This window comes from Stylophora pistillata, chromosome 2, assembly GCF_964205215.1.
Source record: "Stylophora pistillata chromosome 2, jaStyPist1.2, whole genome shotgun sequence".
Classification (NCBI taxonomy): Eukaryota; Metazoa; Cnidaria; class Anthozoa; order Scleractinia; family Pocilloporidae; genus Stylophora; species Stylophora pistillata.
In genome coordinates this window covers 13,506,326-13,519,711 of record NC_142520.1, presented here as the reverse complement: position 1 = coordinate 13,519,711, position 13,386 = coordinate 13,506,326, and the positions used below count along the sequence as shown (strand labels likewise).

The 13,386-nt window shown below is 36.1% G+C and overlaps 1 protein-coding gene across 1 annotated transcript; it reads right to left on the bottom strand.

The window, feature by feature from the left end:
* Window positions 1–335: 335 nt before the first annotated feature.
* On the bottom strand, window positions 336–12,098 carry LOC111325960 (uncharacterized). Its single transcript, XM_022929879.2, has 21 exons — window positions 11,912–12,098; window positions 11,081–11,110; window positions 10,191–10,580; window positions 9,554–9,928; window positions 9,094–9,284; window positions 8,939–8,998; window positions 8,057–8,264; window positions 7,807–7,914; window positions 7,585–7,672; window positions 7,256–7,346; window positions 7,127–7,176; window positions 5,923–6,055; window positions 5,715–5,818; window positions 4,267–4,369; window positions 3,987–4,137; window positions 3,825–3,906; window positions 3,571–3,637; window positions 3,081–3,169; window positions 2,697–2,817; window positions 2,366–2,407; window positions 336–2,250 (listed from the first exon to the last, which is right to left on the bottom strand). Exons 1-21 carry the CDS (start codon window positions 11,943–11,945, stop codon window positions 2,107–2,109), a joined length of 2,661 nt encoding a protein of 886 aa, XP_022785614.2. The 5' UTR covers window positions 11,946–12,098; the 3' UTR covers window positions 336–2,106.
* Between the last annotated feature and the right edge of the window lie 1,288 nt (window positions 12,099–13,386).

Genomic DNA, 13,386 nt, shown 5'->3' with positions numbered 1-13,386 from the left:
TACGACAAATACGTGTTAATAGAAAGGGCGACATTTTACTTTATGAGAAATTGCATTGGTCAGTTATTTCCGCTAAAGTGAGACAACTTTTTTTAATTGCAAAGTGCGACAGTTTTATTACAGAGTGCGACAGGTTTTTACAAAATGCAGCAGAAGAAAACTTCCGATCTCTGTCCTTTCACGAAGCTTACCCGATAGACGATTTTGGCTTGGACAGCGCAAACACAGACGAACAAACAAAAACATAGACAAAAAAAAAAAAAAAGCGAAAGCAATATGAGAATTATAAAAATTACATTGACACACCTCTCCCAATCCCTTTTTTCGGGAAAAAACTAGTCACTTTTTTTTTCTGTAAAAGGTCGAGAAGACCTGTTATAACAAGAGCGACGCTTACTTCATTTCTACAGGGTGGTGGTAAGAAAGTAAATGTGTAAGTAAGTCCTTTATTTTAAAACGACAGTCATTAGGGCTGTGGTACTTGTGGGGTCTTTTTAAAATTTTTCACAACCTCGTCTGTGCCTGTTTATAAGTCCGGCCAAGCCTCCATGGTTATTGGCCCCCGTAACTTTGGCTTATAAATACAGGCGTTTAGTTCTACTTGTAAAACTCCCTCAAGAAGTCTATGACAGTTAGACGAAACGCGTCGGGGAGTAAAGAAGTTTTGCAACTACTGTTTGCAGAAGTGCTGCTCACTAGTTTATTGAAAAGGAAAAAATAAAAAATTGAAAAAAAATTAAAAAAAGCAAAACAACATATCTAGAAGGTGAAATTAACTAAACGTCTTGAAAAGTACAATATTTCGATCATTTAACTTAATTTATAGATGTTGTGTCAACGTCTAGAAGATGTTTTGCAATATTATACAAATCAGGGAAATTTAGAGCAATTAGAAGATAGACCATTTGGCATTGCAATTGTCTTCAATTACTAAAACATTATTTAACCTCCTTGCACTGTTAAATTGTTCTAATCCGTTTGATGAAGAGAAATGAAGGGACAGAGAAAGAGACTATTGGTTCAAGCCTTAGGACAAATGCTAATTTCACAAAAGCTACTGATAGTTTTCAAGCAGCTGTCTGTTTTCCGAAAGCTTGTCTGGTCAGCTACGCTCTCCCATAGTTTGAGTGAAACCTTCATATTATCAGACGCCCTGAATCTCCGTCAGCGTCCATGTCCAGTCCCTGGGTGCCAAACACACAGACATAAAACAATACCCTTTTTCATTTCCAGCTATATGAGTAAGGGCTGGAAACTGGATTCATCATAAAATGGTTCTTAGCACGCAGCACTTCATTCCAGAAAACGTCCTTATATCTTATTGCATAAAGCTCAAAAGAAGCTTGAAAATCATGCTGCCTTGGGTCTTAAACTGCATTTTGCTAAGTACCAGAATTTTCCTTTCTTTGGCAAAATATTTAGAAACTAGAGTAAAGGAGAACCTTCTAAAGAAGGACACGAGTTTATTTTCAAGATCTTCAAATATTGACTCATCTGCCGCGCTATTTCTCTCCCACCCTGGTTTTTATATCGACGAAACGTTGCTCAGCACTGCTTCCCTATGGACAAAACGAGCTACAGCTCACGTCATTTGCTATTCCTGAAGATTTATGTATCTGACAAGCCACACAAGAAGCAACTTAATACATGTAAACAAATTATTTTTAGATTGTCCATGTTTAGACATTTTTCTAGATCGTATCGATACGGATGTTTCTGTTAATGTAATTTATTTCATAAATGATTTTCTAACTGGACGGGATGGTAGAGTGTTTAACATTCATAACGATAAGCTGGATCTGATACAAGCAAAGTTAAAGATCTAGAAAATGCGTTTGTTTACATCTAAAATACTTAGGAGGCAAAGGGCACATCCAAATTTTTCATTTCTAGCCAAACTATTTGTGCAGTACTTTAACGCGCGCTTAATGGTAAAGGGTTAGCATTATAGTCACCTCATTTAAGACATGTCGCAATAATCAGAACGACCCAGCTAACTTCACAGACACAACTAGACTGAACATCGATCTACCTTCATCAACTCTGTTGTATTAAGTGACAGCGCATTACCAAACGTCAATTGATACTTTTTTCTCAATTATACAGCTAATCATTGAAAGACTGCAGTTCAATTGCTCGCATATCGCTGGCACCACTTGGATTAATTTTTGTGGATTTCTTTATGGAGTTTCCATTATCTGCTGTAGATGGAAAAATGGTGTTCGTCTTCCTTTTAAATCGCTCTCTAATCTGTGGATTTTTATAAATAGGCAACGAAATATCAGTTGCTGAGCACTCAAATCCTTAATGATATCGAAAATTATAATTCCTGTCATTTACATCGTCAGTTTTTTTATGTCCTTACCTGGCTGTTTCGCACACAATGAAAGGCGAAAATTAGGAAACCCTAAAACAGAAAATTACTTAAAGATCAAACTTAAGTTTTAGATCCTGGTAAGCAGTGGCTGAGAGTCGTATGAGATATTTGATGCAGGGGGTTTATTATTGCGTTTAGTTTCCTTATGAAAGGTCATTAAAAAAGGGGACAAAAATTAAATAGATCAAGTTTCATCTGATGGAAAAAAGAAATATTATTTGATGGTTGTGAAAGGGTGCAGATTTCGAGAATAAGTAGTCTGAGCATTCAAACACGAACACACAAAACTGATGTTTGACAGTTTTACTCAAAAGCTCACCTGTATAGAGTTAAAGATGGTTAAAATGTAAGCAAAAGTTTTGTGCATTGGTAAAAAAAGACCAAATAGCCATGTAAAGCCCAATAGTGGAACCATCACCGCGCATGTTTTTATGCTAAGTCTGAAGAAGAAGAAGAACAACAACAACAATGTATAAACTGCGGAATAGACGTTCCTTTCCTTGACATGATTAGTGAACGTTTTAGATGAAGTCATACGCCTCATTGTTTATTATTAACTCGAAAGAAACTTAACCAGGTACCTTAGAGCTGTTATTCTTTTACATTTCTTGAAGAGTCCCTAAAGAAACTGTGTATTCTTCATCTTTACCGTAACCCCATTCATTAAAATTGCTTGGTAAAACGTTAAAGTTTTTTATCCAACCTTATCTGCTGAATATGGTTGTATTCCCCCAAAGGTTGCACAAGTGTGGTCATCTCTCTTATGACTCGGACGAGTATCAAAATGTTGAGCTGAAAAAAGCAAGAAATACATGTCAGATGTCATAAGGTAAAGAATATGCTATCTGTCTTGTGGAGTGGAAATAATAAAAATATCAATCCCACAGGGAATGCAAACTCGGGTTTCTAGTTACTTGGTTCAGGAGAAATAAAGCAAAGTCAGCGGTAAGCTAGGCAATTTCTAGGTTCAGAAATGTCAAGTGTTCATTCATACTGCAAAGATCAGAATATTGAAAACATCGATCGTGTAAATGAAAAGAATTGGAAATATTGTAAACTTTGAGCCTAGTTGTCGAGTACAGGAAGGCGGTCTTTGTTTCGTTGGAAAAAAGGAAAGAGGAGCCTCCAACAGCAGTCGATCAGTCCTGGTATAAAAGAAGTAATAATTAGGAGTCTATTAATCGAGGACTTACAACTTCAATGAACAGCACAAATGAGATGAATATCCAGATGAGATTGTTAGTGGAGGAGAGCCAACAACTTGAAAGGAGAAAAAAAAAAAAGAGAAAGAATTTTGAAGAAAATGCTCCACCCCGCCACGGTGTCAAAACACCTACAAAGTAAAACATAAATCAAAACACAACAAAACATCGATTTAACCTAGAAAAAGGAGAAAGGGAAGACGGAGAAAGGTTAGGAAGTAGCAGACACACACTGATTTTCTTACTATTTGTCACTGGTATAACTTTGAAGTCCACCTTTTCCAGCAGTAATAAAAAGTGAAATGCCGATCACGATGATGGGCGAACCTAAACATAGATAAGAGGAAGTTAAAGTAACTCAAAATAATCAACGCATCAATGACTCACAACAGGTGAAATGAAAATACCCCATGACATGACGTGATACATGTGCATCTTTTCAGTGATGTTGAAAACTTTTACAACCAACAGGTAAAGGTAAACTCCCTCAACCAGCATCCAAAAGAAAGCGGCCATCAAAAAATACTGCATGAATACTGCTGCTGTAACACAGGCAGCTTGCAAGAGGAAAAATATGTTTTTGTTGATGCTGTTGTTGCTGTTTTTTTATGCTTTACTTCACAAAATGTATAACGCCCTGAAAACTAATTTATTCAATTAACGAATATCATTGGAAAAGTCACCAACCGTATTTTCTGTGGCGTTTATACCGGCGAGAAAGATCATTTGTCCAGCTCCGAGGGACACAGAAAGACTAAGTCGTATTTGAGACAGAGGCTCACGTACATCTCTGTTGAAACAAACAAAAAAAAAAAAAACAGAGAAAAAATGACAAAGCACTCTTTGACAACATATGCTACTCATTTATGTAGTACAATTTGATCCTTGTTAATCGCTGTTGCTATCCATATTCTTGTTTTATCATTTGTTTAAAGAGGTTTGGGCTTCACATCTGAGAGCCATGGTGCAGTACTATCAGCGAGCTATAGGTCTTTGAGCATCTCAAAGAAGAACACTTTGAAAGCAAAATTGTGCCTTTCTAAGTACTTGGACTGAGCTAATGATGGACATCCAGCAAGTACAATTTTCTGTTTTCTCTTAGCCTTTCTAACTCCGCCTTGGCGATAGATATTTTCTTCCTTAAGTCTCTAGCTTTGCCCTGAAATTCTTTCTTTTTCCTTCGGAGTTTTGTTTCCTCGGTGCGCCTTGTACAGTAGATCTTTCCCATCGTTTTAACAGTAGAAAAGCGGCTGTGGTTGAATAAAGTGTACAATTAACCATCCATAAATAAATAAATGGGTCTTCAGTCGGTGATACATTATGTTGATTAACTATTTCATTCACGGCGATGTTGATGTTTTCAATGTCTTTCTTCGTTGGTTTTTCTCTAGTTCTGGTGTCGATTTCCCGATTTTCATAGTTACCTGGATCGATACGCACTAGATCAAACATTTGCGACGACTTTTCTATCAGCGCGCGTGCGTCATCACTTATTTGTCTTTGTGTCGGTCCCAGTGGAGTTGTATCTTGCTCGATATGCAAATTTTTTTCCTTGTTCAGGCTTATTAGCATTTTGATAATTCGAAATATTGTCAATGCTTTCATTCTTTTCAGCAAAATTTCTTTCGATTACGCTCCTCTGCCGTTGTCCAACCTTATCCATAATATTGTTCATTGCGTTGCCTAGCAATTTCTCTAATCGAGCAGCTTGATTTCGTAGATTGTTTCTGGGTATTGCGAGATGTTCATAACCTTGCTGATCCCAGAGTTCCTTCATCTCTTCCATGTAGCCTTTCTTACGATTTCCATCCATAACTTCGGGCGCATTAGATTTAACCATTTGTTGGGCTTTCCTTTTACAATCGAGTAATGTTGAATTCATTTCGTCCGTCCACTTGAGCCTCTGTTTGCGTGGAGGTTGTTGTAAGTTATCTTCCATATTGTCGTCAGTTAACATCATTGAAATTGTAAAGTTTGAGACTTTGACTTTGACTTAGTATTATTATTATTACTATTATTAGTATTATTATTATTATTACTATTATTATTATTTTAATGAATTAGTTTTATTTAGGCCCGATATCTTCGAAGTCATGTTAATACTAACTCTTTAGCCGTATGTTTATAGTACTTACGTGAGGAAGGAATATAGAATAATTGTCAAAAGTATCCCAACAATGGAAAGGCTTAGTCCCACGTAGGTAATAATTTCCAGAATAGTTTCATCCTCTTCGGTGAGCTGCGTCATAAATGTGATAAAGAGCAACTAAACATACACTTATTACCCTAACGCAGTTGTATTTTAAAACAATGCTTGAGCTGGAGAATAAATCAACTCGTTACCTTTAGGTCACTGTTGTAGTCCACTAACACAGCAAAGTGTGTCAAATGATTGCAACTACAAATTGTTTCTTCTGAGTCTCTTTCCGATGTAATAGGATGACATCCCTCTTCTGAAAATCCGTCTGACGCAGATCTGAAAGAGGAGAAATGACATCTTCGGGAGGAATTCTTTCAGAAAAAAAGTGAATGAGGTAATGAATTTATCGTTTGCTCACTAATTATCCCATCCTATTGCGCATAGATGTGAGTTTTGATAGGTGGATTGTCAGACCTTGCGATGGGGCTGGGTACAGTTTTGAAGTAAATGCGAGAACGACAATTACACCCTACTTTACGTGATTAAAAAAATTAAATGAAATAATGAGAATGATGATAACATAGATTACAATAATAATAATTTTTTTTTTAAATAAAAATAATCCCTTATTCACCATAATCACAAAAATTATAACAAAAGTTATGATAAAATGCTTGAAAAAAAAAGTGTTATAATGTCTAGTAAAATGTATAAAAAAAACTAGAGGATACACACTATGATAACGATAATTCACTCTAATCATCAAAACTATTTACAAATCAAGATAGAATCCGTAAAAAATCGAAAAAATACAAGAAAATGTCGTCTAACAAATTGTCTAAAAAAAGAAAGAAACTAACTAACAAATGGCAGCCTCTGAGCTCTGAATATCTAGGTCTACATTAGTAAAATCCAATTTGGGCCTTCTAACTGTTCTGGATCCTCTTAGGCAGATTAGGGTGGATCTTAACAATAATAATAATAAATTTAGAATAAGCAAAGGAAAAACGTCAAACAAACGCACAATATGAAGGAAACCATAACAGTCAACAAATTATTGTAGTGAATATTACTATTCTATCAGCAGTACAAAAAAAAACAATGTACAGTAACTCCAAAACACATGTAAATAAAAAATGATAAAATTTTCTCAAAAACAGACTTAACTGACAGTCATCGCCGTTTAGTAAACTTTACCATTTTCAATTGGGGATGTTTTGTCAATTGTTTGTTTGTTTCTCTGCTCGCGAGATCTGATTGGTCAGACGTCTTCAAGAACGGTAGGATGATTCACTTTTGGTAATTTCTCAACCCCAAAATGATACAAATATCATCTCCATTTTGTTTGAGATCGGGGAACGCTTAACTAAAAAGTAAAATTCAAAAAAACACTTTCCCGATTTTAACCTTTCTCTGAAGCCACTCCAAAACGCACACACCTTACGTCCTTCCACTCCCTGAGAAAAAAAAAAACATCTATATCAAACAATTCAAAACAAAGGAGGTCAGACCATAATATTCTACTCTTGCTGTTACCTTTAAGTCTCTGAACTTCAAGGTTACATTTTCTCGCAATTTCTTCGGTTTTGGATACATAGCGACGAATATTATCTTAGAGCCTACGTCCCTGTGAAGAAAATTGTATATGATAGTGTATTAGTTTGAGGTTAGGTAGCAACTTTGACAAAACAAATGGGCGCTTCAAATAACTTTATTTCTAAAACGCTGGGGAAGTCATGGAGTCACAGCCAGATTACTAGTTGAGGTTCTCGCGGTAAAGGTTTTGTGACATCGACTTGGTTAAAAGTGAAACTAGTTTCACGTATTGATGGGTGATAAAAACTGCAAACAAGAAGTTAAATAACCTTGTAATGCCTGTGTTTTTCTTTATGGGCCGTTTCAACTGTAGTAACTGATGGAGATCCTTGTACACACAGCCAATAACAACTTGTCCTTAAAGGAGAGAGGTCAAAACAAAATATAAAAGCACGTTGATTATATACTTTATCATTTATAATGAAAATATCATCGCAACACAAATACAGTGAGTTATACATTTAAAAGTTTAGAAGGCTTTTAATACAAACCATAGTCCGCAAAATTTGCAGAGGAAACATTTATGCTCGCTTGCCCTTCTTCTTTCCATGAATGGAATCCGCTTGCGCGTCGCCTAGAGGCCCTGTAGATACTCAGAACTAACAAGAAAAGAAACAACAAACGACGGCAAAAAAATCAATTATCTCGAGATTAAATTCATTCAGGAATACTCCCTTGTAGTCTATATAACCTAGAAATGGATAGTCATAAGTCTTGATAGATAACTGTGTTTTGACTCACCCATCTTCTGGCTATGGATCCTTTTTGAATGGTTTGTTCTGAGCAGATGATGCTTGCTATAATTTATGGCAATTTCTTCAAGGACGACTGCCACCTTAAAGATGGATTCTCTCCTTTGTCCTACTTTTTCCATATCAGACTGGCCGTCGGAAAGATTTGAGATGTTTTCAATACTGATAATGAAGTGTTCAAAGATCCTCATAGCCGTCTGTAATTATATAGAAAACTCATTTGGTAAGCTGTAAAGCAGCTGTAACGAGCATCAGTCAAATTAAAGATCCGAGTGTTCAGTACGTACCTGGCGAGTGAGAGTTAAGTTCTAAAGTTTAGCTTATCTGTTCACGCCAGCTTCGCACACGCCCACCAGTGCGTCCAGTTTAGTATTAGACTAGAAGTACGATACGAACAATATGCAAAATGTCCGCACGTATTCAATGAGAAACGTTGAATAAAAGGCATTACAACTCGGTTATTATTTCATTTTTCCTGTGTCTTTACCTCTAGATATGAAAATACGTTCTACGGCCTTATCTAACCATCAGAAAATTATAAAAAAGAAAATTAAAAAGTTAGGAAATTCTTACGACAACCCAACTGATATGTACTGATATCAAGAGCGAGCACCAGCTAAAGATAATGAAGTAGGATAGAATTAGTCTTCCATCATTTACCCTCCATTGCTATTCATAGAACTCTACCTCGAGGATCAACTCTCCAATTATTTTGATATCTTCATTACATGTAATATTTCGTGACACCATTAAGCTTCTGCTTTGAAAATTTGGTTCAACGAATCGTTTAGTCGTCATTATCGGGCACGTCACTAGCTATGTCACATGCATTTTACATAATAATAGATAAGTCAATATCAAACTCAGATACCTGCAAAGAAGTATTTTTGGTGATATCGATTCTGTGAAGTTCGGAAAGATATATATTTGCCTAGGATAAATCAATTGACAATCATTTTTATTAAGCGCCATCAAAGATCAAGAAAAATGAGAAGTACAAGGACTTCGATTTATTAAAACACACACCAACTTTAGAACTGATTTTGCAAGCGATGCAGATGATGATGATGATGTTGATGATATCTGTGACGACGGCGATAGTGACATCAGTAGCGACGGTGACTGCAACGGCGACGGCGACATCGAAGGCGTTTTACACAGCAATGGCGTTTGTGACAGTGATGGCGACGGCGATAGCGAGTATGATGATGCCTCCCCTGAAAATAAAAAAAAAAAAGCTTAAAAATCCATTCAAGAATTATGATTTCTTGTTGCATATTTCTAATTTTTGCATTTGTTTCCATTTGTTTTACAGATGATCCCTCATCTATTAGGGAAACATCTCTCCGCCTATCCTTAGCACAAGTATAACCAATGACGACAACAAAAACAAAACGCGTCTTAAATCTATTTCACATTGGTTATTAAGTAAACACTTTGAACATGTCAGTGATAAATAACACTGATGGATTTTTTGTTTACTAACCGGATTTTAATCCTATGCAAGTTTGCGTACACATTTCGTGACCGCGAGTGTGATTACACTGATCACCTTCACAATAGCAAGTGTTGTTGGTGGTACATTTCTGTTCGCCCTCTGTCAGATTACACTTTGTAACGTTGCAGATCTGGTGATAGGTACTACCTGCGTGTGATTTGTAGGAGCATTGTTGTACATATGGATTGAAAGTCTCATCGCACTCTTCATTAAATTTTCCGGAAGGGGGCTCGTAAGTGCAGTTTAGTTTGCAATCATAGGCAGCAAATTTACAATTCTGTGCCCAGCTCCTCTTGCCATACTCCAGTTCGCATGGTATTCCGACGTGCTTGCAGATACCTTGCGAATTATTATGTCCAGTACCTAAAGGATGCCCAAAATATTGCAATTGATGCACCGAAGTTGAATATTAAACGTGGGAAAAGAACCAATTGGTCCATTAGCAACACTATTTTGCAATAAAGTAATGATAAAATTAAGGTTAAGGGCATCTAATATTCGCATTAGTGAAAAATACGAATCGTATCTATTAACACATCTATAGCTACTCATAGCCAATTCTGTCCGAGGTAGAAAACTGGATCCTCTTATTCAAATACTTCATAGTTTCTGTTTATTATCTTACCTTTGGTAATTTCACAAATAAAAGGTCCAGATGTATTCCTTGGAACATCCGAAAGAATGGTCTGGCTCTTTCCTATGCATGTTATACTAGCTACATCTCCATTTCCATTTGATTGGTTTTTTCCCCATTTACAAATGGTAAGAGGTCTTCCCGTCACCCAGATCCACTTGCCAGCTTTTTTTTCCAAACCAACCTGCCACCGAGTCGTACTGTTTTGATTAGTGTAATTTTTTATTACGCCTTTGATAAAGTCCCACTCTTCTTCGGTTTCAATGGAAACTAGGTCGCCTTTCTGTTGTTGACAAGATGTTCTGGCGTCCTTCCATGTGTTTTCTTCTTTCTTAAACACGTAGCAGGAACCTTCAGTACAGTTACGGTTTCTTTGGCTTTCTTAGAAAAATGGAATTAAAAACAAGAACAAACACTTTTGACATGTTGAAAACTTAATATCAAAATCAATTAGAAATCTAATTATGTCTTCACAAACAAAGAGATGACTTCTGCTCAGAATATGTAACCTAAAATTACCTCTGTTGTCGTTGCTTTTAATATCTGGGTTTATTCTTCTTTTGTGTTTTTTTAGTGATTTTAACCTATAAGTGGTAGATTGGGGATCTGAAATATAACTTTTTTCGACGAACTTTGCTTTTTTGTTTTTCAACACTCACCTACATCTGACTTTCGCATCAGTTGTGCTGTGACGGTAGGTCGTCTTCTACACGTTAGATTAATGAGCTATTTTTGGGATGTTCGATTTGGTTCCTCATTTTAATTTTATTTTCGTTATTAGTTTGCTTTTTTTTTTTTTTTTTTTGATTGTTTCTGTTTTCTATCAGGTCAATGGTTTTTGAGGGGAAAATGTTAGAAATAATCTAACTTTGCAGACTTACCAGCTCCTTTGAAGCTCACTATCACGACAACTACAGGAGAGAATGTTAAAAGATACATTTACCATCATGGTAGTAATATTACTCTTAATACGGTAAAGTAATTTTGTAGGAATCACGGATAAAAGATCACCAGTTTGACCAGTTTGTGTGGCTATTTTAAAACTTTAGTTAGGGTGTGTTAAACTAAGACGTTTGAATCCATCTGAATCAAGGAAACGACGGAAACATTGAAAACTCGAAATATTTTCCCTTCGAGGGTTGGAATTAACTTTTTCTACAAAGAGGTGGAGTTTGTTCAGAGAAAAATTCCAGAATACTCCACTTTCTTCCATAAAGAAAACTTGCCTTCTGTTTACCGTAGATGATGTTTCCCACTTTTGTCATTACTATTGTTACTATTTATTCTATTCTTCCATTGACACTTTATATCGTTGCCCAAAGCTGTTGCACAGACCGTCAAAACATAACAATCATGAATAATAATTTAAAACCGATAAAATTGCCTTTCTATAGTTTAATTCTTTCTTAACCAATGTTGCATTGAGACTAAAGTACCATTCCAAAAAATCGTCACACACTTCTCCTCCAAAAGTTTTATTCATTTATTCATTTACCAACTCATTTATCTTCCATGATAAAACTAAGCAGACGTTCCTCAAGTGAATTTGTTAAATTATCAACAAGTTAAAACAGACCCTCCTAACTATCGCTTTTGTAGTTCATTTTGGCTGAGGCCGGGCTGTGGGATATTCTAATACTGAGATATCTTTGCCAAATCAGTCGCTACCTGCCTAAAGGTTAAACAAGAAATGTAGCAAAGCTTGTACTCACTCAGGAAACAACGTATCGACAGGGCTGTGAACATTTTACCAGATTAATTCTTATTCACCACCCAATTTTTCAGCTTTAAGACACACATAAGTTACCAACGGCTCGTGACTTGATTCGCAACCCTTGTGCGGCAAGTTTTTAAACGAATTTCAAACACATTTGCAGGAGGTAAAAGTTAATAGACATAACAAGACTCCATGTTTTTTTTTTCTGACGTGAGTGTATTTAAACTGTATTTTTTCCGTCATAAACGGACCAATCAGATTGTTTTCACCAGGTGCAGAGTGCCGTTTTACGCAGTAATGACTAGGAAAAACACGATATGAAAAAGCTCGTAATAGCACGGCAGATTATTGTAAGTCAGTAAAGTAAGCTTTTATTTATTTTAAAAACTAATTCATGAGCCTCGCTTAAAACAGTATTTGTCTAATGAATTAGCAGAGTCACATTACAATTTACCGTTGGTTGTGAAATAGCAAAAAATATTAGCCGTCAGGCATAAAAAAATTGACCTATTTTAGCAATAAGTCGAACAAAAATTTTCAAACTAGAGATTTTTTCTTTTTAACGGGATGGAAAATAAAAAAACAGTTAAACGTATGCCATAAAATGGCCAAACTTCAACGGTTAGTCGCAAAAGCCATCTTGGCCTCCAGACGTTAATGCGAGTGTCCCATCTGTCCATCTGCACGAATGAAAACCATTACCATCTATTGATCAAGAAAGATGAAGCTACTCGTCGAAACTGAAATATCATTGACTTCGCCGGAGGGACTGATTCGGCAACATGTTCATGCAAGTATTTATTAAATTCTACCACACAATTTCCTGACTCAAAAAACTTTTCTCCGTTTTAGTTCGATTACTTGATTTGCATTTCAAAGAGGTTAAACGTCAGACGCAACAGCTTTTTTTATCACAAAATGCGACAAGTGTTATCACAAAGCCCGACAATTATTAAAAAGTTCGACACTGAGAACTTACAGGTGGTTTTATCAAAAGACGATTTTTTGGCTTCGGTGATGCAATAGAGAAAACTCGAGAATATAAAATTATTTTATAGGCTTGTATCCCAATCCCTTTTCCTGGGTAAAAAGAGGAAGGCTTTTTTCGGACAGAGTCTAGGGTAGCTTTCTTAATGTTTTAACATTTTATTATGTGATACAATGAAAATATATGAAGTTCATATATTTTGTACTGCGGTATTAGATACATATGATGCACGATCCTCGCAGTAGATAGCGCTATTTTAAGCAATAGCGAAAATCAGACCTGAAAAAAATCAGGCCTGTACGGGATTCGATCTACTGACCTCTGCGATACTAGTGCAGTGCTCTACCAATTGAGCTAACAAGCCAACTGGGAGCAGGCCGTTAAGTTGACTCGTAATAAACCCGTGAAAGTAATAAATGAGATACAATGAACATAGAGAGATGAAACCCGTGAAAGTGATAAATGAGATACAGTGAGATTTT

Coding starts and splice junctions, on each gene's coding strand:
- LOC111325960 (XM_022929879.2), bottom strand. CDS start 11,945: ATGTTCACAGCCCTGTCGATACGTTGTTTCCTGA. Junction 10,581..11,080: donor AGTGAGCTTCAAAGGAGCTG/GTAAGTCTGCAA, acceptor CATTTTTCTAAG/AAAGCCAAAGAAACCGTAAC. Junction 3,907..3,986: donor GTATCACGTCATGTCATGGG/GTATTTTCATTT, acceptor ATCTATGTTTAG/GTTCGCCCATCATCGTGATC.